Source organism: Macaca nemestrina, chromosome 2 (assembly GCF_043159975.1).
Source record: "Macaca nemestrina isolate mMacNem1 chromosome 2, mMacNem.hap1, whole genome shotgun sequence".
In the NCBI taxonomy this organism is placed as follows: domain Eukaryota; kingdom Metazoa; phylum Chordata; class Mammalia; order Primates; family Cercopithecidae; genus Macaca; species Macaca nemestrina.
In genome coordinates, this window is record NC_092126.1 from 106,917,767 (window position 1) to 106,944,972 (window position 27,206).

The 27,206-nt window shown below is 39.2% G+C and overlaps 1 protein-coding gene across 3 annotated transcripts in view; it reads right to left on the reverse strand.

Annotated features, from left to right (window-relative positions):
• Positions 1 to 27,206, reverse strand: part of LOC105480296 (anoctamin 10) — a 257,728-nt gene that overhangs the window by 199,192 nt on the left and 31,330 nt on the right. For all 3 annotated transcript variants that reach the window (XM_011738921.3, XM_011738922.3, XM_071091522.1), the window contains exons 6-11: positions 24,117 to 24,686; positions 22,224 to 22,279; positions 19,159 to 19,233; positions 14,839 to 15,021; positions 8,566 to 8,757; positions 2,708 to 2,836 (exon numbers count right to left, since the gene is read on the reverse strand). In XM_011738921.3, the coding sequence (XP_011737223.2) occupies positions 2,708 to 2,836; positions 8,566 to 8,757; positions 14,839 to 15,021; positions 19,159 to 19,233; positions 22,224 to 22,279; positions 24,117 to 24,686 (1,205 nt within the window). The remainder of the gene's footprint in view (positions 1 to 2,707; positions 2,837 to 8,565; positions 8,758 to 14,838; positions 15,022 to 19,158; positions 19,234 to 22,223; positions 22,280 to 24,116; positions 24,687 to 27,206) is intronic.

Consider the following 27,206-nt stretch of genomic DNA (forward strand, 5'->3'; position numbering starts at 1 on the left):
AAAAAAGTTTTCAGATGAAGAAAAAAATTAAAGAGAATTTGTTGCTAGCAGACTGACCCTTTAAAAATCGGCTAACAAAAGTTATTAGAACAGAAGAGAAACAAAGAACAAAATTATCACAAACTATTATAGATGGCTTAAAACAGCAGGACTGTATTGTCTCACAGTCTGGAGGCTAGAAGTCCAAAATCAAGATGTTGGCAGGAATAGGATCCCCCTAAAACCTGGAGGGAGCCTTCCTTGATGCTTCCTGGCTTCTTCTGAGCCTTCCTTGATGCTTCTTACTTTGCCAGTTTAGACAATGACAATCGGGAAGGGGAACATCACACACCGGGGCCTATCATGGGGAGGGGGGGAGGGGGGAGGAATTGCATTGGGAGTTATACCTGATGTAAATGACGAGTTGATGGGTGCTGACGAGTTGATGGTTGCAGCACACCAACATGGCACAAGTATACATATGTAACAAACCTGCACGTTATGCACATGTACCCTGGAACTCAAAGTATAATAATAATAATTTTTTAAAAATTCAAAAAAAAAATAATTAAAAAAAAGGTAAAAAAAAAAAAAAAAACAGCTGTTTTTACACAATGTGAAGAGACAATAAATAAATAAATAAGAGGAGGCATAATGGTTAGAACCTAGAGGGTAACAGCCAAGTATCCCTAGAATGTGCAGATTAAGTGAATCCATGAGGATTATACTAGCAAAACCATCCTGTAACACGTGAGACTAGCCACCTGCAGAACAGTATTATAGGCCAGTAAGTCTCCCGAATTAAGTAAGAAGAACCAGGCCCTCAATATGTGATTAAGGTATCTCTAAATACAAAAGAAAACAGTAGGCTAATCAATGGTAATATACAGAGTCAGCCAGGAATCTAGAGAAAGTGAGGGCAAAAATCAAGAAGTGGACTATAATGAGCTCATCCAGCATTGCTCAGAAGCTAGCGATGGACACCAAGAGCTGCTTCATGAGAGAGCTCTGCTCTGTGTGGAAGCAGGGATGGTTTTCAGGTTTTCTACATCTTTTAAGATATTACACTACTCCTGCTCTTGTTCTAAATTTACCAAGAAATCTTCTAATAACCAAGCCACCTTCACTGGAACATCCACTGTTATGGTATTGGTAAAGTATCTTTTTATTGTAAATTAACCACCTGGATTTCTGGTCAATCCCTTGTAAGTTTCATGAGTTTTAAGTCTCAGTCAGTCCCAAAAGCCTTTAATTAACTCTGAGTGTACTGGCAAAGACAAATTTTTAGATCTGTGAAGTTAAGTGCCATATTCTAAATCAGGAAGGCGCACTACAAGCCCAGCCAACTGGTCTCTCCCTGTCAAAGGTAACTCTGTCTTGTTTTCTCACTTCCACAGGTCATAAATCAGCCTTGCAAATAGCTCTCCAAAATTCTATTCAACTTACAAAATTCAAAATAGACCTACTTGTATCTGTCAGGGCCATTCTCTTTTCCCTCCCACTCACTGCTGTCTAAAATCATTCTCCAAAATGCATATTCCACATATAGCATCTATCATGAACACAGATTCCTACCAAATACAATAAGAGCAAAAAAGAGCAAAGCAGAATATATTTCTTTAGCCAACACTGGAAATGTGCAAGTTCATGATTTCCTTTCCTCTGGTCAGCCCTGAGTCCTAAGGCCTTAAGTATATGAAACACCATTCAGAATCCTCCTAAGTTCTGCTTTTATAGAGTTCCATAACTGTTCTGTTTTTAAAATATCTAAAAATGAAAGGTGGTCACAATATTCTTGACAACTATAATTACAAGCAACAAAAAAAATTCCTACAAATTATTCCATTTACATTTGGTTAGTGCTTAATTTCCAAGATGTTACAGTGATCCATATTCTGAAACATGATAAAAGAAAAACCTAAAAAGAGCACAGACAGCCTACTTGTGCTTTGCATGTGAAATTATGTATCGTCCTACCAATTACATTTTGAAGTTTGAGAGTGTTTCACAATGAATTTCACACCTGTAGCAAATGAGACTTAAGTCATTATCAAAAAGCATTTCTTAGGATTTATTTGCTTAAGAAAGTAGAACTGTCTTTTCTCTAAAATAGACTAAAAATACATATTAAATGTATAGAATTTGATTTTGAATAGGATTTTTTTTTTAAGCGACAGTGTCTCGCTCTGTTGACCAGGCTGGAGTGCAGTGGTGCCATCAAAGCTCACTATAACTGTGAACTCTAGGGCTCAATCAATCCTCCTGCCTCAGCCTCCCAAATAGCTAGGACTACAAGAATGAACCAACACATCAGGTACCAAATTACATCAGGTAATTTTTAAATTTTTTGTGAAGACAGGGTCTTATGATGTTGCCCAGGTCTTGAACTCCTGGCCTCATGTCATTCTGTCTTGGCCTGGATGCTGGGATTACAAACATGAGCCATGGTGCCTGACCCTCAAATAGGATTTACCTACTTAGCACTGGGCAGACCAGCATAATAGTGGAAATGTCACTTCCTGTTTGCATTAGGGTGACAGTTTTTCATACTTGGGCAATAACCATAAATACAAAGCCTGATTCTTCTATTACTTGAACCGTTTTTGCTTTCTTACCAGTAAATCCATATTGCTCAATTGTCAGCCATGGACAGCCCAAGACAGCACTGCATTGGAATAGAGAAACGTGATATGGATGCTGCTTAAAAGAAGTTTAAATCTTTACTTACCTCCACTGCCACTACAATCAAAATGAGGTCTGCTTTTGACTCTGGAAAGATTGCATTCACTTGTGGTGACATTCCAATCAGAGCACAGTTAGTGACCACAGATATAACACTCATCGTTTCAAAAGCCAACTAAAAGAAAAAAGAACGGAAATTAAAAATTGCAATGACTGCTTCCATATTTCCTCATCCTTTTTCATATTATCTAAAAATCAAGGAAAATGTCTTACCCTAGTTCTAAACATTCCAAGTACATTTTAAACTTTTTTCTCTGTCATGGTATGATTTTTTTTAGCTGAAAAAAGCCATACTGTTAGGCAGTATTTTAGACACTTTTGGCATGAATATCCCAAAGCAGTATGTTCTATCTTCCTAATTGGAGGCAGCCCTGGACCTGAATTGGGAATACTGTTAAAGTTACTCTACTCACATCTAAGGGGAATCTAAAGTAGGGCTGCCAGGGAAAAATGTTTCACATTAAAAAACAGGTAACATTTCAAACAGAACTTATGTTGTGAAACCATCCTTTTACTTTGACATCACACACCACATCTGACTCAGCTATAACCAGCTTTACAATCAAGGCACCAGTGATAAATGGTGATCCTTTCCTAGCATCATTTAGCAAATCAAATGTAGAACTTTAGAAAAATATAGATGCTAGGCCCCACTAAGACATACTAGACAAACTGGTCCAGCATCCCCTGAAGGAGACTTTGGTGCATACTGCAAAGGATGGATGGAGAAATGTTGTGACCATTGCTCTTTTTTTCTTTAATATAAAGCATATGGTGATCACTACTTAATAATTTACCCACTAATTCCAAGAAACACACGTACTATTAGAAACATTAATTTTAAAAGAAGCAAAACAAAAGATGACTGAATCCAAACTTAATATGAATACATCTCGTCCCATGAAGAACTTCTGCCATCTTACAATTTAGAAATCTTTTGTGTAGTCTGATTATTTTTCCACAGTTTTCTTCATAAGAAATCTAAGACTGTCTTTAGTTTAAAATTTCTATTTACTTACTTTTGATTATATTCACATAGCTTAAAAATCAAAAATTCTAAGTACATAGTGAAGAGTGTCTTGTTCCCTTCTCCCCTTTTCTTCCACTTCCCAGCTCCCATTCCCCCTAGAAGATAACCACTATTTGCAGTTTCTTATGTATTCTTCCAGACACTTTTCTGCAAAACAAGCAAACTTGAACATATACACTCTTTCCTATTCCCTGTCAGGTCCCTTGCTTTGGTCATTTAAAGTGTCTTGAGGGACTTTCTGTGTCAATACTAAAAGAGCTCCCTCATTCTTTGCCACATCTGCTTCAGCATTTTATTACACGGACGTTATCAGAATTTATGTAACCATTTTCTTACTGGTGGGCATTTAGTTGCTATTACAAACAATGCTACAATTGGTGATCTTATAAGAACATCATTTAACAAATGTGGAAAGAGGCTAAATTCTGGAGAGTGAAATGGCTGAGTCAAAGGGGATATCCATTTGTAATTTTGATAGATAATACGAAGCTGCACTGCATGGGTTGACCAGCTCATGCTTCCACCAGCAGCATATGACAGTGCCTGGCTCCCTGAACTTGCAGTATGTTTGTAACTAAACTTTCAGGTTTTTAAAAAATCACCTATATTGAGTTATAATTTACATACAATAAACTGCATGCATTTAAAGTATATACTTCATCACATTTTGATAGGTGTATTTACCTGTGAAACCACCAGCACCACAAACAAGACACAGGACATTTCCATTTCCCCCAAAAGATTCCTCATGACCCTTGCAATTCAGCCCTCTCTTTACACCTGGGTCCAAGCAAAATATGATCTGCTTTTTGTCAAGATAGATTTGTTTGCATATTCCAAAAATCAGATATAACTAAAATCATACAGTATACATTCTTTTGTGTCTGCTTCTTTCAAGCAGCATAATGATTCAGTGATTGATCCATGTTTTATGTATCACTATTTCATTTCTTTTTTATTGAGCAGGGTTCCATTTTATAAATATGTCAAAATTTTTGTTATCCGTTTGCCTACTGGTGGCAAGTCGGGTTGTTTCCAGTTTGGGGTTACTGTGAATAAAGTTGCTATGAACATTCCTGTGCAGTCTTTGTATGAACATATCCATTTATTTCTCCTGGTCATCTATTAATATTTCCCCTTTCAGTTCAAGTTTTTTTTCCCCCACATATTTTGAAACTCTGTTCTTTGGTACATACACATTTAAGATTGCTATGTCTTCCTGGTAATTTGACACTTTTATCATAGAATGGTCCTCTCTGGCAATTTTTGCTCAGATGTCTACTTTATCTGACACTAATATAGTCATTCCTTCTTTCTTTTAATATTTCCATATACATCTTTTTCTATTCTTTTACTTTCAACCCACCTAAATAATATTTGACTTGAGATTCTTAAAGACAGCATATACTTCAGTCATGTGTTTTAATCCACTCTCCCAATCTCTGTCTTTAATTGTTGTCTGACCATTTACAAGTAACATATTTATTGATATGTTAGGATGTACGGCTGGTCATTTCCTTGTTTTCTGTTTGTTCCCTGTTTTTCATTTCTCTGCTTTCTTTTTCCTGTCTTACTGTGGTTTACTTGAACATTGTTTAGAATTCCATTTTGGTTTATCTATAATGTTCCTCAGTATACCTCTTGTGTAATGTTTTCAGTGGTTGCTCTAGGTATTACATATCCATAACTTACCACATTCTACTTGTGTCATCATTTATCAGTTTCAGTGAAGCACAGAAACCTTACCTCCCTCTACCATCCTTTATTTATAATATACTTGTCTTGACACAGGGGAAAGAATCAGACAGTGTATCTTGTCTACATAGGCTGGGTGTAGTGGCTCATGCCTGTAATCCTAGCACTTTGGAAGGCCAAGGTGGTAGGATCATTTGAGGCCAGAAGTTTAAGACCAACCTGGTCAATACAGTGGGAGCCCATGTCTACAAAAAATAAATAAAACATTTTTTTCTACATATATTTAGAATCATTGGACAGTATTATAAGTTTTGCTTCAACCATCAAACATAACATAGAAAACTCAGTAAGAGAAGAAAAGTCTATTTTGTTTACTAATATTTTTGGTTACCATGTTTTTTCTTCCTCAGGTTCCCAGATTTCTTCCTTTATAATTCCTTAGTTAAGAGAACTTCCTATAGCTATTCTCTTAGGCTAGGTCTACTGGCAACAAATTCTCTTAGTTCGCTCTCATCTGAAAGTGTCTTGCTTCTTCCTTCATTTCTGAAAAATATTATCTCTGGGGAGATATATATATATATATATATATATATATATATATATATATATATATATAAAACACACATACTTTTTTTATTTTTTGAGATGGAGTTTTGCTCTTGTCATCCAGGCTGGAGTGCAATGGTGTGATCCCAGCTCACTGCAACCTACGGCTCACTGCAACTTCCGCCTTCCAGGTTCAAGCAATTCTCCTGCCTCGGCCTCTCAAGTAGCTGGGATTACAGGCACCTGCAACCACAGCCAGCTAATTTTTGTATTTTTGGTAGAGATGGGGTTTCACCATGTTGGTCAGGCTGGTCTCAAACTTCTGACCTCAGGTGATCCACCTGCCTCAGTCTCCCAAAGAGCTGGGATTACAGGCGTGAGCCACCGCACCCAGCCAGGATTCTATATTGACAACTCTTAAAGGACCTGAAAAATATTTTGCCACTTTCTTTTGGCCTCCATGGTTTCCAATAAGAAATTGGCTGTCATTCTAATTGTTTTTCCCCTATAGGTGAGATGTTATTTCTCTTTTGATGCTCTTGAAATGCTGTCTTTAGCTTTCAAGTGTTTATGATGTGTGTTGGCAAGGATTTCTTTGTTTTATCTTGTTTGAGGTTCACAATGCTTCTTAATTCTGCAGTTTTGGGTCTCTTGCCGCATTTAAAAAGTTCTTAGCCATTATTTACTCAAGTACTTTTTGGGCCCCTCCCTCCTTCTTCTCTCCTTCTGTAACTTCGGTGACATGAATGTGAGCTCTTTTTTATACCCACAGAGGTCCCTGAGGTTATGTTTGTTCTTACAGAATATTTTCTCTCTGTTGTTCAGCCTGGATAATTTCCCTCTTTTTATTTTTGAGACGGAGTCTCTCACTGTTGCTCGGGCTGGAGTGCAGTGGCGCGATCCAGCTCACTTCAACCTCTGCCTCCCAGGTTTAAGCCATTCTCCTGCCTCAGCCTCCCAAGTATCTGGGATATAAGTGCCCACCACCAGGCCCAGCTAATTTTTTGTATTTTTAGTAGAGATGGGGTTTCACCATGTTGGCCAGGCTGGTCTTGAACTCCTGACCTCGTGATCTGCCTGCTTTGGCCTCCCAAAGTGCTGGGATTACAGGCGTGAGCCACAGCACCCAGCTGATAATTTCTTTTATTCTATTTTCCAGTTTCTGATTATTTCCTCTGTCCCTTCCATTCTGCTGTTGCATTCATTCAGTGTGCTTTTTATTTCAGTTATGGTATTTGTCACTTCTAAAATATCAATGCGATTCTCTTTTATATCTTCCATCTCTTTGCTGAGACATCCACATCTAAAAGGGGTCTGTTTTTTCATTTGTTTCAGATATGGTCATAATTACTCATTAAAACTTTTATATAAGGCTGTTTTAAAATCTCTGTCCAATATTTCTAACCTGTGTCATCTTGGTAGTGTCATCTGCTGACTGTCTTTTCTCATTAAGCTTGATTTCTTCCTGGTTCTTTCTATGATGAGTGATTTTTCTTTTTCTTTTTTTTTTTTTTTTGAGATGGAGTGTCGCTCTGTCACCCAAGCTGGAGTGCAATGGTGCAGTCTCAGCTCACTGCAACCTCTTCCTCTCGGGTTCAAGTGATTCTTCTGCCTCAGCCTCCTGAGTAGCTGGGATTACAGGCACCCAGCAGCATGCCTGGCTAATTTTTTTATTTTTAGTAGAGATGGGGTTTCACCATGTTGGCCAGGCTGGTCTCAAACTCCTAACCTCAGGTGATCCGCCTGCCTCAACCTCCCAAAGTGCTGCGATTACAGGTGTGAGCCACCACACCCAGTCGGATCAGTGATTTTTTAAATAGAAACCTGGACATGTTAGGAGAGATAAGATTCTAAATCTTATTTAAACCTTCTGTTTTAGTTGATTTCTCTGACACCATTCCAGCAAGGGAAGAGGGGATAACGCCTTACTACTATCAGGTAGAGGTAGAAGTCCAGGTTCCCCCTGGCACCCAGCGGGGATTCCTCATTATTGCTGGACAAGGATCGGTGCTCTGGCTTCCCACCAGACCTCTACAGATTCTTCCTTCAGGGAGAGAAGGACAGGTGCCTCATATATGTTCCCATGTGGCCTCCACTGTGCAGGGTTGTGGTGGAAACTCCTTATATTCCACTAGGCTTCCTCTGAGACCACCCCAGGACTAGAAAACTAGACTAGCAGAAACTAAAAAAGGAGTCTATTACTGCCAGATAGGAGCAGAAGTCTAGGCTCCCCATGTGGCTTCCACTAACACTGTAGCAGGGAGGGTCTCATTAATACTGGCTGAGATGAAGTCTCAGCTGGCTACTTTCCCAGAAGATAGTCAGAGTTTCACATCTAAAAGGGGTCTTAGAAATTATATTTATCTCGCCTAACCCCCAATTTTAAAAACAAGAAAAGTGAAGCTAGACAAAGTTAATGGTTATCTAAGGCCACACAGCTAGTTTGTAACAAAACAAACAAACTCAGTTTTCCTAAATCTCTCTGTAGGGCTTACTTTTTTAATTTTTTCTCCCTGTCAGAACACCTCATATTTTTATTTTTTAAAGGAATAATTATTTTCTCAAACAATTACCTGCCACACACCAATACTGGCTGAAGGTTCTGAGAACGGACGTTTGAAGACCCTGCACATTTTTAAGGCATCTGAATTGACTTCAGTGAAGTTATTTAACACAGCAAAGGCAGCTGCTAATGGGTAAACACAGGAGAAAAGGCTCACATAACCAAACTGCAGGAATAATTCCAAGTAATCATCAAAGGTGCCCTGAAAATATAAACAAGCATGCATTATTTTAATATCATATAATAGGAATATCCTTTTGCAATACTCTTCAAAGCCGTGGCCTCTAACTATTCCAAAAAACCTCAAAGAGTTTCCCCACCACACACCAGTGTTTCTCCAACTTCTGACACCCTCAGGCTTCATGATCATCCCACACACATGCAATAATAATTTCAGTTTAAGAAAAGTATTCATCACAATATTTTACAGCAACATAAGCATTAATGTTTTTAAATTAATAAACATTATTATTATTGCATCTCTGAACCAGTCTTTCACTAAGATAAGCATATTAGGTTCAGTGTTAGTGTAAGTCAGAGTCCACTTCCAGTCAGTTTTTCTTATTTTATATTTTACTAAATAGAAAATCTCAAACACAACAATAGGGTCCTGGGAATGGCAAAAGGTGCTTCTTCCAGATGTTCTGGATATCTGAATCAAGTATGAACCCACAGATTCTGAGTCTCACTGGCTATTTTCGAGGTTCACCAGAAAGTACCACTATACACATAAACCTCAGAACTGGCAGGTTAAATGCTCGGCTTGGGATTCAAAGGTGAGCAGTTTCTAAATAACTTGGTTGGTTGTCTTTGGCTCTAGATAGTATGTTCTTGTGTTGTGTTGCAGCATCTAGTTATGGTTCTTAAATATACCCAGTGACATTGCATCAATCTCTTTCTCTGAAGGATAAAGAAATCAAGAGTTGGGAAAGAGTAAAAATCTTAGCAATCAAGCCATTTTTACCACATTCGGTCTTAAGAAATCCTGATACCCTATGCTCAGCATTCAAAATTGTACTGTTTCAGGCTGTAAAGATCAAGCCTACGCAGAGATGTGCAGGCAGTTTTTCTCAGGTGTGCTATTGGGAAGCCTCTGGAAATCATGCAAAGGCCTTCTTGGAGTTATTAGTGTATAGCACCCAGGGAGTCCTTTCCAAACACAGCAGTGTGCTCCACACTCTGTGTTTCCCCACACTCTGTTTCCCCACACTCTGTGTTTCCATCTCTCCAGGCGATTCTGAGTGATGATAGGTACACATTCACATTGTATCAGTACCTTTTACACTTCTGAGTGCTTTTGAGCCAATAAATTTAGCAAACCAAGGACATAATCCAACAGCAAGAAGGAAAAAAATGAAAATTTAACAAAGAAAACACATACATACACTAAGAATATATTAACCAAGACACAATCTACCCTATTCTCTCTTTTTGTTGGACCATGCTATCAACACTCAGCTGAGAAGTTTTAAACTGATAAAATGTTATTTACTAAAAACACAGAACAAACATAACACACAATGGTGAGAAGAATAAAAAAAATCAGAAATAAGATAAAGATTCCTGTAACAATTACTTCTATTCAAATTATATTGAACATACTAGTAAGCCTAGTAGATAATAAAAAGGGTAAAGACTGAAGGAAGAAAGAAAATGGTCATTATTTATAGCTCAAATTACTGCCTATATAGAAAATCCAACAAAATCTATAGAAAATATTTTGGAAATAACAGGAGAGTTCAGCAAAATTGTGGGTAAAAGATATAAAAGTTAACAGCATTCCCATATACCAGCAACAAACAATTAGAAATTGTATTTTTAAAGAGATACTATTTATAAAAAGGAAAAGGAAAGACTCAAAAGTATTGACCCACAGATAATTTATTCATTATAAAATGAAGAAAAAAAAAACCACCTGTGCAGTCTGCCTTTTACCAAAGCCAACCAAATGATCAAACAAGCTGACCCCACAAAATGGGCAACCAGACGTCAATGCCTCCTGATGGGGTGCAATGGTGGTATACTTCCAAAATCATTTAACTCAAATCTTATGAGAAGTAAGACCAAACAATAGATTTACAAAAGCCAATTCCTTGAAAAACGGCAAGGAGGTTGCTCTAGAGCTATAATTTTCAAGCTTTTTTGGTCTTAAGAGTCCAAAACTCTTAAAAAATTATTGAGGACATTAAAGACATTCTGTTTGGCAGGCACAGTGGCTCACGCCTGTAATCCCAGCACTTTGGGAGGCCGAGGCAGGCGGATAACAAGGTCAGGAGATTGAGACCATCCTGGCTAACATGGTGAAACCCTGTCTCTACTAAAAACTACAACAAATTAGCTGGGCGTGGCAGGCACCTGTAGTCCCAGGTACTCGGGAGCATACTGGGTACACTGTACCCAGGTACAGTGAGTCGAGATCGCGCCACTGCACTTCAGCCTGGGCGACAGAGCGAGACTCTGTCTCAAAAAAAAAGACATTTTGTTTATGTGAGTTTATCTAGTTGATGCTTTGATGCTTACTATATTATTAATTAAAACTGAGAAATTAGGCCAGGCATGGTGGCTCATCCCAACACTTTGGGAGGCCAAGGTGGGAGAACTGCTTAAATCCAGGAGTTCAAGACCAGCCTGGGCAACACAGTGAGAGCCCATCTCTACAAAAAATACAAAAATAAGCCAGGCATGATGGTGCACGCCTGTAGTCCCAGATACTCAGGAGGCTGAGGTAGAAGGATTGCTTGAGCCTGGGAGGTTGAGGTTGCAGTGAGCCACTATTGCCACCACTGCCCTCCAACCTGGGTGACAAAGTGAGACCCTGTCTCACAAGAAAAAAAAAAAAAAAAAAAAACTGAGAAATTTTAAAGATCTTCCATTAATTCATTTAAACAATAACATATTAACATAAATGTCTTTTGAAAAATAATTACATTTCAAAAATGTTAATGTAGACTGGCACTTTTTACATTTTTTGCAAACTTCTATAATGCATCATTTAGTAGAAGGCAGTTCATTTACTGTGCAGCAATATGATGTTCTACTTGAAACAGTCATCATGAAAATTCAGCCTCACCCAGCTATGCAGTTGGATATGAGTGGGCAGTTCACAGGAAAAGGACAGCAGAGGACAGTGAAGATCTAGGAAGCAACACAGCCTTAGTCCTGGGCTGGTGAAGCAGCAGTCAGGAGACCCAGGGGATTACCATAGGTGGCAATATTACAGATAATTTCTTTTTATATATTGACTGTATCCTGCATTTTCTAAGTTTTCTATAGTGAGTATTACTCTTATAGTAATTTTTTTTTTAATTATACTTTAAGTTCTAGGGTACATGTGCATAACGTGCAGGTTTGTTACATATGTATACTTGTGCCATGTTGGTGTGCTGCACCCATCAACTCGTCAGCACCCATCAACTCGTCATTTACATCAGGTATAACTCCCAATGCAATTCCTCCCCCCCCACTCCCTGTGATAGGCCCCAGTGTATGATGTTCCCCTTCCCGAGTCCAAGTGATCTCATTGTTCAGTTCCCACCTATGAGTGAGAACATGCGGTGTTTGGTTTTCTGTTCTTGCGATAGTTTGCTGAGAATGATGGTTTCCAGCTGCATCCATGTCCCTATAGTAATGTTTTTAAAGTTTCAGCCAAATTGCTTTTTCCCAAAGCTTGGTAACATTATTTTAGACTCATATATAACAGTCAGGATGAGATTACAGAAAATACAATTCTAAATTCATTGATTTCAATTAGGAGAAAAATGAACCCAGAAGAAAGGATTCATGCATAGGAAACAATCATCCAGAATAAATGTGACCCAAAAGTATCCCCACCTCCAAATACATGGAGAGAACTGAAATGGCAAATATCCAATGTCACTCCAGTGGAGATAATGAAAAAGAAACCTGTAAGAGATTAGGAGTGGGAAATGGCCAGATCATGCAGAACTCTGCAGGCCCAAAAAGGAGTGGCACTGTAAACCCTAGAGTTCACTCACAGACCCAGGACCTGAGAGAAATCAATATATTATTTCCTTTACTTCACATCAGAGAGCCTGTGGTGTATAACAGAAATATTCTGAATTGGCAAGGCAAAGTCTTGAACCTTCTTTCTGATTTAGTCACCAAATGATTAATGACATAGAGCTTCATTCGCTTCTTTTTGACATGGGAATAGCCATGCCTCCCTCACCTTCCTTCATAAAGGTTTTGTCCGATACCTTGAAATGTCAAAAGAGGTAAGATCTGAGATTTTGGCAGTGTCACATCACTGGCATACAGTTCTTAGATAAATTAGAATTGCTCAGATGAGGACTATACTAAAAACCATTCATTGAGTCAGGGGCAAAGCAGGAGAAACCCATCTTGAGAAGATTATGAATTGTGTTTTGGGTACTTCAGGAGATAGTGTTGTTTGCCCAAACAATTTTGGAGAAAAAGAAGAGCTGAAAGCAGATTCTAATTGATTATAGAAAGAGAAGTAGGAAACTAGAGACAACAATATGGAGAATTATTGCAGAAAACTGTGAGGGGAGGGAAAGACAGGACAAAAACAGCCGAAGATGTGAAGAGTTTGCTTAGTTCAAAATAGGCAAGTTGCTGACTTGGTGGAGCAGTTAGAAGGAGAAGGAGGAGATACAAGAGTACCAGGTGATGGCCGGTGACAGGAGGCCTTCAAAGATGAGGGGGGATGGAATGAGAGTACAGAGTACAGGGGGACAGACTGCTGGTGCAGTTTCTATAAGAGAGTGAAGAAAGGAAAATAAATGTGGCCAAGAATACCACCCCCAAGCACAGGCAAGGATAGGATCCTGACATAATGGGAACTTTTATCCTACAGTAAAATGATATAATTTAACTTTTATCCCATAGTAAGCTAGCACTCAATCAATCCAGAAAGGACAGCTCCACACTTATGCCCACGTGTTCTTTCTCTTTAATTCTTCCTCTGGAGAGAGAGTAGGTGTGTGTCTTTTCTCTATGCTTCATATATAAATATAAACAATGTTACTGTTCAAAGCGTACTATGTGTTTATACTTTGAAACATCTCCCTCAAACACAGCGATGATAGAAGGGGCTAGGATCTATATCCTATCAGGAGGAGAACCAAGAGCACCCTCTCCCCTGGAGTGTACTGGAACCAGGCTTGCTGAGCAAAACCAGGGGTTGGGACCACGCTCCCTGCCCTTCAAAGGAGGCTTTAAAAAAGCCACAACTGCTGCCTGGTAACTACAGCTATGCCAACAGCATGCTACCAACGGGCTCTGTGACCAGATCTATAAAATCCTCATCAACACCACAAGATGGGAGCTCTGGGCTACAAACACTTGGTTCTGGATGAGGGGCTTGGAGGCTCAGTGGGGGCAACTGCAAAAAATAAGGCAGAAGTGAGCAGAGAGAAAAGGACAAAGTCCTACTCAACATGAACATACAAACTGAAATTCCTAAGCACATGAGAAAAATTATGAAAGTCAGTCAAGATACTCAATAATCAGGAGATAAACTCATTCAAGATGAAAAACAAGACTATGAAAGTTTCACAATAACAGGCTTTTAGTAAATGACCCACTGAAGGATGTATTTCACCAGAAGGAATACTGTAGCAACAAGGAAGGTGCAGGATGTTAAGAAACAATGGCCTTAAAAAATGTGAAATATAGAAACAGTGAATGTAGTCAGAGCTCAATAAAAGTTGGTTGAACACATAGTCAGATTTTATGAACTAGACCTTTCTTTCAAATATTAAAAGTGTAAATCTCTAATGATCTGCTTGTAGTTCCTAAAAATAATTCAGAAACTCTCTGTCTTAAAGGAACTGTTTTATATTTATACAATAGGACTAACATAAACTAAAATTCAATCTTCAGATTGGCATTCCATTGTTCATCAATGGGCCTCTATCTTTTGCTTGTGCGGCCATCATTTTCCATGAGTTTGAAGTGTCAAAAGTGAGCAATGCCGCTGCCTCTTCAGGGACCATCTCTCCCGTTCTGTCATCTCTGGGGCAACTATTTCTACCCTGCTCTCCGCAAAGCAAAGTAGTCATGTAATTCTCCAAATTTGCCCTTTGGTGTCATTAGGCATAACTTTGGATTTCAGACAGCAGTGCTTCAACACACAATTCTATCCTTTTCACTTTAAAGTGGTTCATGACGAGGAGACTGACTGGAAAGCACTTCTAGAACAGCCACATCGGAGATCATGAATGTGTAACATTTGTTGAACTCGGTGCATGGCTACTATTCACTTTCAGTAAATGTTTAATTCAGCAATATTCCAACTTACCAAATAAGTTCCCATTTCTTTTTCCAGGATGACTTGTTCATATAATGTAGCATCAATGTCTGTCTTTAAAGCCTGCATCTTCCTCTTCACCCGCACACCATGCTTCCTTTGGAGCCAATAAGGAAGAAGAGATTCCACAATTTGGTTGAGGATCTGGGAGGTAATCAGGAGAGTGGCCAAGCTCTACAGAGAAGCACACAGATCATATTTTGGGAATATAGCTTAATAAAATATAGCATTTATATAAATTATATATAAATATATATAAATTAATAAAACTATAGCATTTATAACAAATACAGTTATGCAACAAATAAAATGGAATCTTCAATAAATAGCATACTATTGTGTTATAAAAACTAGTATTAGAAAAGCTAGGTGTTCCCAATTTATGGTTTTTCACATGAAAGACCAAGATTAAAAGATAAATAAGATTATAATACAAATAATGTTATAATAAGAAACAAACTAGTCAATTAAACAGTCCCAATACAAGGAAATAAAAAATGTTTGAGAGGATGGATATGCTAACTACCCTGATCTGATTGCGATACATTTTATGTATGAAAACATCACCATGTACTTCATGAATATGTACAATTATTTGTCAATTCTAAAACTTTAAAAAAAGAATCATTACAAAAATGAATTAACTTGCAGTTGTGTTCTTCAACATTTCATCCTGACTGCAACATGTAAATCTAAATGATGTTGCCAACTACGGAAAAAAACAGTTTGACTAAATTCTTTTTTAAAGAATTTAAATTATACCACTAATACATACCCCCTCACTACAAAAAAACAGAAAAAAAAATTAATCCACATATTTACAGTCAACTGATTTTCTACAAAGGCACTAAGAATGTATATTGAGGTGGGGTGCAGTGGCTCATACCTGTAATCCCAGTACTTTGAGAGGCCAAGGCAGGCAGATCACCTGAGACTGAAAGTTGAGGCCCCGCACGGTGGCTCACGCCTGTAATCCCAGCACTTTGGGAGGCCAAGGCGGGCGGATCATGAGGTCAGGAGATTGAGACCATCCTGGCTAACACAGTGAAACCCCATCTCTACTACTAAAAATACAAAAAATTAGCCGGGTTTGGTGGCGGGCGCCTGTAGTCCCAGCTACTTGGGAGGCTGAGGCAGAAGAATGGCATGAACCTGGGAGGCAGAGCTTGCAGTGAGCCGAGATCGCACCACTGCACTCCAGTTTGGGCGGCAGAGCGAGGCCCTGTCTCAAAGAAAAAATAAAAAAAGGAAGTTTGAGACCAGCCTGGCCGACATGGTGAAACCCTGTCTCTACTAAAAATACAAAAATCAGCCGGGCGTGGTGGCGAACGCCTGTAATCCCAGCTACTTGGGAGGCTGAGGCACGAGAAACTCCTGAACCTTGGAGGCTGCAGTGAGCCAAGATTGCACCACTGCACTCCAGCCTGGGCAACAGAGTGAGACTCCATCTCAAAAAAAAATGTATACTGGAGAAAAAAATACCCTCTTCAATAAATGGTGCTGGGAAAACCAGGTATCCATATACAGAAGAATGAAACTAGACCCCTCTCTATCACCACAGACAAAAGTCAACTCAAAATGGATTAAAGATCTAAACATAAAGCCTGAAACTATAAAACTACTAGAAGAAAACATACGGGAAATACTATAGGACATTGGTCTAAGCAAAGATTTTATGGCTAGGACCTCAAAAGCACAGGCAATAAAACCAAAAATAGACAACTGTGACTACATTAAAGAAAAAAGCTTCTGCACAGCAAAGGAAACAACACAGTGAAGAGACAATTGTTAAATGGGAGAAAAGATCTGCAAACTATGCATCTGATAAGGAACTAATACCTAGAATACCAGAATATACAAGGAACTCAAACAATAGCAAAAATACAAATAATCCCATTAAAAAGTAAGCAAAAGACATGAATACACATTTCTCTAAAGAAGACATATACATAGCCACAGGTATATGAAAAAATGCTCAGCACCACTCATCATCAGGGAAATGGAAATCAAAGCCACAATGAGATATCATCCTACTCCAACTAGAATAGCTATTATTAAAAGACCCAAAAAATCCAGATGCTGACAAGAATGTGCAACAAAGGGAACTCTTATACACTGTTGGTGGTGGGAATGGAAATTAATACAGACATTATATAAAAGAGTATGGAGAGAGGTTTTTTTTTTTTTTTTAGACATCTAAAAAAAAAAAAAAACTGAAAATAGAACAACCATAGAATCCAGCATTCCAACTATTGGGTATTTCTCCAAAGGAAAAGAAATTAGCATATCAAAGGGATACCTGCACCCTCATGTTTACTGCAACACTATTCGTAATAATAAAGAAACAGAATCAACCTCAGTGTCTATCAACAGATAAACAGATAAGGAAAATGTGGTATATATACACAATGGAATACTAGTTGGCCATAAAAAAGACTGAAATTCTGTCAATTGCAGCAACACGAATGGAACTGCAGGTCATTATGTTAAGTGAAATAAGTCGGGCACAGAAAGACAAATATCACAGGCTCTCACTCATATGTGGGAGCTAAAAACGTTGATCTCATAGAGATAGAGTGGGATGACAGTTACCAGAGGCTGGGTAGGTGTGTAAATAATGTATTGTACGCTCCCAACATATAGAAATGATAAATACTCGAGGTGATAGATACTCTAAATATCTTGATTGATCATTACACCTTTCTTTTTTTTTTTTTTTGAGACAAGGTCTCACTTTACAGTGCAGTGGCGCGATCACAGTTCACTGCAGCCTGGAGCTCCCAGGCTAAGGTGATCCTCCCACCTCAGCCTCCCAGGTAGCTGGGACTACAGGCATGTGCCACCACACCCAGCTAATGTTTTGTATATTTGATAGAGACAGGATTTCGCCATGTTGCCCAGGTTAGTCTTGAACTCCTGGGCTCAAGCAATCTGCCTGCCTCAGCCTGCTAAAGTGCTGGGATTACAGGCATGAGCCATTATGCCCAGCCTTCATTACACATTTTATGAATGTAACAAAACAGCATATGTACCCCATAAAAATGTACAACTAGGCATGTATTAATTTAAAAAAAAAAGAAAATAGAAAAAAAGAGCCACCCATAATTCCACAACCATAACAAAACCACTGCTATTTCTTGGGATATTTCTTTCCAATCATATATAAAAATAAAACTATAATTATCCTATATGGATACAACTTTGTTTACTGCTTTTATCACTTAATATGTGTGAGCATTTTCCCATGTCATTAAAAATTCTTTTTTACTTGGCCCGTACACTGCTGTTGAATTAAGTATTACTCCCAATTTTCGCTATTATAATGCTGGTGCTTGGATATCTACGTACATGAATCTTTGCTCCTCTCTGATGATTTACTAGGGATGAGTTAAGGTTCTTGGTAAAGCTATCAAGAGAGCCGCTTTCCAGAGATGTATCAATCTCCACTTTTCTCAGATAGGTATGAGTGTTTCCATCACACCCCACCTTTGCGGTATTATAACTGTTTTTTTAAGCAGTCCTCCATTCCCCTATTTTCTGCTACATAAAGAAGACTCTTTAAAGCAGAAGAAATGAGAAGTCACATTCGACTAATACACTATTACATGGGACCACTATTACATGTACATCCAACTCATCAATTCCAAATGTATTACTTTAAACTTTCTCTATTTTGAAAAATAATCTTTAACAAGTGGAGTCTACGCTTTGAGACTCCTCACCAACAATCTCAGAATATTAAAACTGGGAAAAAAACAGCCATTTACTTATAACTGGTTCAAATATAAAAAGGAGAATTTAGAATAATTAGTTTTTAATTTATTATTCATTGGTATTATGTGATCCAGAAATGACAACACACCAAAATAAATGTCAGACACTTTAGAAAAGATACAGCACTGCAAAGGATCCACTGGTGTCTAAAGTTTAACAACTTATTAATTTAAAAATTAAATTTGCGAGACCTAGGGTTACACCAATCATCCCCACCCAAGGCACACAAAACAGTTCGATTAATGAATACTACATTTTTGCTGTTAGAGTTGCTTACAAGCTTTGAGGTGAACTATATAATTGATTTTACTGCCCTATACTATTAATTTTTCAGGTTGGTTAGGTTCAACTCATTTCAGCTGAGCATAATACACAATGTGATTCCTAATAACTTTTTATTTAGAATTTGCTTTAAAATATACAAAATTTAAAAGATTTTTATTTGTAAAAATAATTTGAAGCCAATTGCAGCATCTAAAGAGAGAAAACCACCTCCATGACCTAAAAAATTGATATTTTTCTGTTATTTATACTCACCTGGCGCAAAAGCTTCATATCTTTCAGGACAAAGGCAATGTAGAAGAGTGAGGCAAAGCAATTGAGAAAGTTGAACTGCCAAAAAAAAAAAAAAAAGATAAGTGTTAAACACTACTTTAGAGTACTTTATTACAACTGTAATGTAGCATTTAAAAATGTAATGAGAGACTTCCGGTCTAAATGAAATGGAGAAGTCTTGTTTCTCCCCATGTCTCCTTATTAAATAAACAAACTCTGGAAATAACAAACAAGGCAACCAAAGGAGAACTCTGAAAGGTGCTTAAAGGAAGATGAGATGGTTTAGGAACCCAGAGCTGAAGGAACAACACAGCACATGCACACCTTAAGTTCCCCCACCCAACAGAAGGAGGAGACCAAGGCCTGGCATTTCCCAACCCCAACCTACCAACCCAGGTAGCCCAAGCAGGCTCATTCCTCCCACATTTGAATAGGAATTCTGTCAGTGCCAGGGGAGCCCTGCTAAACCGGCCAGGGGAAATCAATGAGGACCCCCCAACTAACAATAAGTTTCCTGGGGAAGTGCTCTTCTTCCTTGCTGGGCCTGAGACTCCCCTGCTCCACAGAGAGATCCCAGGATGGCCAGGCAAGCACTGGCAAGAAACACCCCATCACAGCAAGCCCATGCCTGGAAACCCCATCAAAAGTAAGTGGGGCAGCTGGGTGACAATGGCAAGGGGGCCCCTGCCACAAGGGCCTAATATAAGAGGCCTCTTCATGCCTATGGACCTGAGATTCTCTCTATTACAGAGAGACAGCAGGTAACTGGGAGGCTATAACAACCAGTCTGGCCTGGGAAGCATCTTTGTCACCATGAGCATGAACTCCCTCGCCCTGCCAGATACACAGAAGCAGGCTGGGTGAAGGGAAGTACCAATTAAGGGGATCCTTCCACAAAAAGTGCCATCTCTTCTAGGAGTTCCCTGCTCAAGAACCTATAGCTTACCCCCTGCACCAGTGGGTTTCCTTTCTGCCTCCCAGCCCCCATGCTGACTATTCCAACCCAGTAGCATCACTTAGACAAAGGCTGCTATGTGTACAGGTGTGAGTGCTTAATTACTGCGGAGATGGGGGGGTCGTTCTAGAAAGTGAGCAGTAAGATCAATACGGCCACAGGACAGGGGTGCTAAGTTAGAGCAGAAGTTGAAAAGCAAAAGCCTGGGAAGGCTAAGAAACACCATCCCCTTAAGATTAAGAAGGAAGAGAAAGGCCTAAGAAGCACCATGGAGGAAGAAGACTTTAACCAATGGCTTTTTTTTTTTACAAGGCAGTTACCTTGTAACTGGCATCATCAGAAAATAATAAAGTCTCACAAATAACTGAAGTCTTCAAGACAAACGGAATGTTTTTACCTCTGAGGGAAAAAGCTCCTCCTATAATAACCTTTTTGAATGAACTTTTTAATGTATCCCATGTTTCTCTACTTTCTTACACAGAGAGCACAGAACAGAACTTCCTTGCGGATTTAGCACCAACATTCTAAGTATCAGCCATTTCACAGGGTGAAGGAGGCCTTTGAAGTCTTTTGGATATGTAGGGCTACTTTTTGCTTTCCTAATGCCCAGTTGTTGAATTCTTATCTCTTATGACAGGTTTTCATTTCCTTACCTGTTCTTCCTCTGTAGGTTTGCCTACTTCCAGAAATCTAAACACCCTCATGATGGTGGTTTCTGATTTTTCAAGGACCGAAAAACCAAATAGATAAACTTCTTAGAATGATTTCTACGGCTAGAACAGAGACTCTAAAAGAGGGCCTGGATCCTTCTCTTGGGAGTGAAGTACATGAACTGTGTTAAATCAATTCCAGTTGAAAGTTCAGAGGATTCTTCACGCACCTTTCTTGATTCTCACTTATGTTACAGATGACTGAGGTAAACCCCTGATAAATGAAGTGTTTTCAAGCTGGTATTTCTTTATTATGGAAAGAGGCAGACATGTCAGCTTTTACACAAACAGCAAGCAGGTTACATACTGCTTTCTCTCTGTCTCTTTCCTCCCACCTGTCAAAACATGCTGGGAACCTTTTGAGCTTTGGAAATTTAACCAAAAAAAAACCCTTTTTTAAATGTAATGTTCCATCACTAAACAGGTTGTGGTGCCAGGAACGATTGCTGAATAGTAAAACATTCAAAGAAATCACCAAAAGGAAAAGAACAGAAACATTTCTAAAAAGTGGTTATTTTGTTGTTGTTGTTGTTGTTGTTTTTTGAGACAAGGTCTTGCTCTGTCACCCAGGATGCAGTACAGTGGTGCAATCTCAGCTCACTGCCACCTCTGCCTCCTAGGTTCAAGCAATTCTCCTGCCTCAGCCACCCCAGTAGCTGGGATTACAGGTGCCACCACACCGGGCAAATTTTTTGTGTGTTTTATGGTAGAGACGGGTTTTCACTGTGTTAGCCAGGCTAGTCTCAAACTCCCGGCCTCAAGTGATCCACCTGCCTCAAGCTTCCCAAAGTGCTGGGATTACAGGCATGTGCTACCATGTCTGGCCCGTTAGTTTATTTTATTTTATTTATTTATTTATTTATTTGAGACAGAGTCTCACTCCATCACCCGAACTGGAGTGCAGTGGCGCCATCTTGGCTCACTGCAACCTCCACCTCCTGGGTTCAAGCAATTGTCATGCCTCAGCTTCCCAAGTAGCTGGGATTACAGGCCTGTGCCATGATGCCCAGGTAATTTTTCTGTTTTTAGTAGACACAGGGTCTCACCATGTTAGCCAGGCTGGTCTCGAACTCATGATCCACCAGCATAGGCCTCCCAAAGTGCTGGGATTACAGGTATGAACCACTGCACCCGGTCTAGTTTTTAAATAACTGGAAATTGGCTATGATACAACTCTTATATTTTGAAGTCTTACATCACATGCACATTTGTAACACAACTACTGAACACAGAGGTAAACATATTAATCAATCCTCCTTCCCTATTTGCACAAAATATGTTAACTGATAACTTAGAAGCAATTCTTCATATTCGTATTCCTATATATTATGTAGCATATATCAGTTTCATAACATGGATTTGTATATAAATGCTGTACTTACCACTAAAACTTTCAGAATTAGATGGTTCTGATAGGCAGATTCCAATCTATGATTCTCTAAAACGTTAAAACACAGAGGTAACTTCTCAGTAAGAAAACAATATGAAAGCACTGTTATGAGGTCAAGTGAGTTGCACTGAGGGAAGAGATGTCCAACATCAGAGCCTCAGTCAGTAAATGATCTAGGCTGTCAATCACAGCTATGCCTTACCACCAAGAGCATCAAACAAGGACACATTTTTCAGGGTAATGCAACAGCATTGTAGTCTGAAATTATTTTTTAAATTACTGCTACAATGAAATTTGGGAAGTGCTGGCAAACAATCCTACAGACAGCCACCCAAAGACCCTGTATAAGAAGAAATAGTGAAAACTAACAGTAACCACTAAAGAAGAGGGCAATAAATAAAGTTTTCTGTAAATAAAATTCTGCAAGTAAAGTTTCATGTGGCTTACAAGGGTTAACTTGAAAGGAAACTCAAATTTCTATCTTAATCTAGAAAAGTTAACACTGCATAGATCCCAAAGCAGCAAGATAAAATGACAAAAAGGAAGGTTCTGAAGAGAAATGTCATCTTAACACACAGAGTGTTGGACTGACCTGGATCTGAACGCCAACTCAGCTATTCAGCCACTGCCTAACCTTGGGTAAGTTACTTAACCTCCTGATACTCAGCCTTATTCCCTCAAAACAAGCCTGACCATCTTCCTCCCAGGGTCACTCTCAGGATCTAATATAAAACTTTAGCCTAGTATTAGCATAAGGAAAGTACTTGATAAATGACAGCTGATATTGCTATACAACTAATAAAAATAATTTAAAACATCTTTTTTCTTTGAGACAGAGTCTTGCTCTGTCGCCCAGGCTGGAGTGCAGTGGGCCAGGCTGGAGTACAGTGGGGCGATCTCGGCTCACTGCAACCTCCATCTCCCGGGTTCAAGCAATTCTCCTGCCTCAGCCTCCCAAGTAGCTGGGACTACAGGTGCCCGCCACCACACCAAGTTTTGTACTTTTAGTAGAGACGGGGTTTCACCATATTGGCCAGGCTGCTCTCAAAATCCTGAACTTGTGATCCACCCACCTCAGCCTCCCAAAGTGCTGGGATTACAGGTGTGAGCCACCACGTCTGGCCCCTAAAACATCTTTATGGCCCATAAAGTTAAGGCCTAGACTTCTTCCTAGGGAATAATATAGCGAATTTGTTCATTGGTTTGAATGAATAAATAAATTAAAGAGTGAATGGCCTATCAAGACTATTTTCAACTTATAACCAAGTTCCTTTTTTACCACAGATATATCCATAAACATCTGCCTTCAACGAGTTCAATAGCAGTCCTCAGTGCCTCACACCAACTAGATACTCCATTTTAGGAAAGTGGTCACAGTTGATTTAGCTGAGTATCATGAAGACAATTTTTTTTTCTTTCTTCTGTGGCTCTAGCCAGTGAAACAATTTCAATCTATTTTACCCTCGGCATGAAACACAATGTCACAGTATTAGGAGCACAAGTTTTGGACAGATAGGTCTGAATTAGCCTAGCTCCATTATTTGCTGTCTGAACCTCATTAAGCATCAGTTATCTTTATCCACAAAAGGGTGAAATAACTTCTACTTCACGGTACCCTTGAGAAGGTGATGGTGAGATACTGTGAATAAAGTGCTTAGCAGGATACCTAGAACATAGTAATTAACACTCGATAAATGAGAGTTATGATAACCATGGCATGGAGATCATCAGTGTTCACAAAGCTGATGAATTTTTCCTCATGTCTCTATAATGAGCCAAAAGCAACATCTATTTTCTCTGTAAGGTAGCAGCTATATGAATCCCACGATCTAGGCAACATTTCTTACAGGCAAGTAAGACGTGAATATAAAGCCTGAAGTCTTACCCCATGAAGTTAAAAACTCGGCAGCATATCGATAGAGACGATTCATGATCTCAATCACAATGGCATAGATGATGCTGGGCACATACAACAGGACACTGGTCCACTCAGACCCGCTGTTCTCATGTAGACCCAAGGCCCAAACCTCCAAGTCGAAGTAAATCATCATGACATACAGTGAGAAATAGAGGCAGAGGCATACAAATGGTAGGGAGACCAAGTAAATGCGCAACTGTCTCTTGTAGCTGGGGTACAGAGGCTCCTCCTTCCCAGTGATGGGATTGATACCCAAGACACCATGAAATCCCGGCCGGGGCTCCTCAAACTTTCTCTTCATGAGCAATGTCCCCCACCTGTAGGTCATGTCGGCACAGCCACGCTTCCACACTTCCAGAATCACCGTGGACCAGATTAGGTTGAATGAGGCAAAGATCACATACTTGTCATAGTCTTCCCACACAAACAAGTAGTAAGGTAACCCAATGACAGCCATGGGGATTAATGCAAAAGTGAAATATTCCAAAAATCCAAAGTACAGAGCAATTGTTTCCCCGAAGTAGCCACGAATACCGTCTATAGTGGAAAGAAAGAAAGAAAGAAAGAATGTAAGTATAGACTACCAAAGACTTTAAAAAATCATTTCAAGTACACTTATTCATTTTTTAGTTAAATGGGGATTTATTTAACCCTCACTTCCCAACCAGCGTGTGGTGGTAAATCCAACCTCCATGCAGTACAAAGACCCTGCTTGTCTGCATGGCAGGTCCAACATTTCCCCCAGGTAAGCGCCCAGGCCTTAGCTGCAGGGCCTGCTCTGCAGGCGCCTGGACTCTGTTTCCCCTCACCTGGTAGATACCTTCTTCCCAAAGGAAAACTCATCTTGTAGCTTACCCAAAATCTCCAAGGTCCTAATTTAAGTTCAGCCATGGCCACTGCACATTAAATTTAATTTATGCTCCCCACTTTTCTCCCACTTTAGTGTTATAAATGTTCTTTTCGAAGAATACTCCCCATCCACAAAATTCTGCTCTTCCCTACCCAAAGACAAACTTTCATCAATGTGTCATGGCAAATTTTTCAATACACTAAAGAAAAATTATTCAAAAGCACAAAACAGGATTCTACACATGAACTCCCAGAACAGCCATGGAACACATTTATCAACACTTTCATATATGCACTGGGAAGAAGGTCCAAGCAACATGACTGCTAATGTTCTGTGAATGTGACACAAGCTAACTGACTCTAGAGAGGTCACCAGCACCATCCTTTGCCAGCCTCATCCACATGGGGAGTGCTTGGATCGTAAGAGCATCCTGCACCAGGACTAGGGTGGGAAGCAGGGCATGAGAGGAAGTGTGGCAGTGGGCGTTATTATTTCTTAGTTAATAACACACAGTTAACATATTTTTCTTAAGATAATTTGAGTAGTCTATAAAGGTGAGTTAGAATGAACTGATTTTCTCCTATCCTTAATTCTTCCCCCTAACCCAGGAGCAAATGAAAACAGTAGGTATGATGTCACCTCAAATTTAAATCAGGTTAAAGAACATCTGATCTTTTTTTAAAAAAAAAAAAAAAAAAAAAAAAGGTGCTCATGACACTTGGCTCCACAGCAGATGACCTTCCCCTTTTAATCTCAAGGAGCCTCAAGATTGGCCTGTATCCCAGATGCTATCACCAGTCTCAGTTCCCAGAGACCCCAAATCCACTACCACTCCATGCCTAGCCTTCACCATCGACTTTCTCCCTTTACTTTCTAAGAAGTAGCTAATAGAGGCTGGGAGCAGTGGCTCACACCTGTAATCTCAACACTTTGGGAGGCTAATGCAGGCAGATCACCTGAGGTCAGGAGTTCAAGACCAGCCTGGCCAACATGGTGTAACCCCGTCTCTACCAAAAATACAAAAATTAGCCGGGCACGCTGATGTGTACCTGTAGTCCCAGCTACTCAGGAGGCTGAGGAAGGAGAATCGCTTGAACCTGGGAAGCGGAGATTGCAGTGAGCTGAGATTGCACCACTGCACTCCGGTATGGGCCACAGAGCGAGATTCCATCTCAAAAAAAAAAAAAAAAAGTAGCTAACAGATACAGTCACTTTACAAGTCCTAGAGGCAATATTCAAATTCCCTCCCACTTAAATGCCAAAACAAAGTTAAAGAGTTATAAGTATAACATAAAATGACTATTATATGACCCAGAATTAACAAAAACAGAACTTTTCCTTTCAGAGAATACAAACAAAATTCAAAATGTAATTTCAGAGTTTGATCTTAAAAACAATTTTTGTTTGGTAAAGCATTATATAATAGTTGTTTTCAGAAACAGAAAACAGAAAGAAAATTATTTTAGAAGGATACCATTAAACAAAATCAAAAAGAAAATATCCTTTAAAGAAAAAATGATAGTAATGCAAAGGTGAAATCTACGAGCTTAAATTTAATTCTCATGCTTAAAAAACATAACCAGACTAAAATACTTGAATATCCATATTGATAAAATTTTAAATAATGCCCAGCATATACCAAATAAATAATTATTCTTATAATTATATTCAAAGAAAATGGACAGATCCAGTAATTCATGCCAAGGTAATCACAAATCACCTCAAAGATGTTTGGCCTGCTAGTTGCCCTAAGTGTGGCATAGCTTGGTTCATTCTAAATAACTGGCTCCTCAAAAATAGAAATTTTCAAATACAAAATAGTCATTCATAGTCAAACTAAATTCTTATTAAAACTTGTTTGAGGCCAGGCACGGTGGCTCACACCTGTAATCCCAGCACTTTGGGAGGCCAAGGCTGGTGGATCACCTAAGGTCAGGAGTTCGAAACCGGCCTGGCCAACATGGTGAAACCCCGTCTCTAATAAAAATATAAAAAATTAGCGAGGTGTGGTGGTACATGCCTATAATCCCAGCTACACAGCAGGCTAAGGCAGGAGAATTGCTTCAACCTGGGAGGCAGAAGTTGCAGTGAGCTGAGATTGCACCATTGCACCCTAGCCTGGGCAACAAGAGTGAAATTCCATCTCAAAACAAACAAACAGATAAAAAAACTTGTTTGATTCCAACTCTGACACATATGCAGGAAGG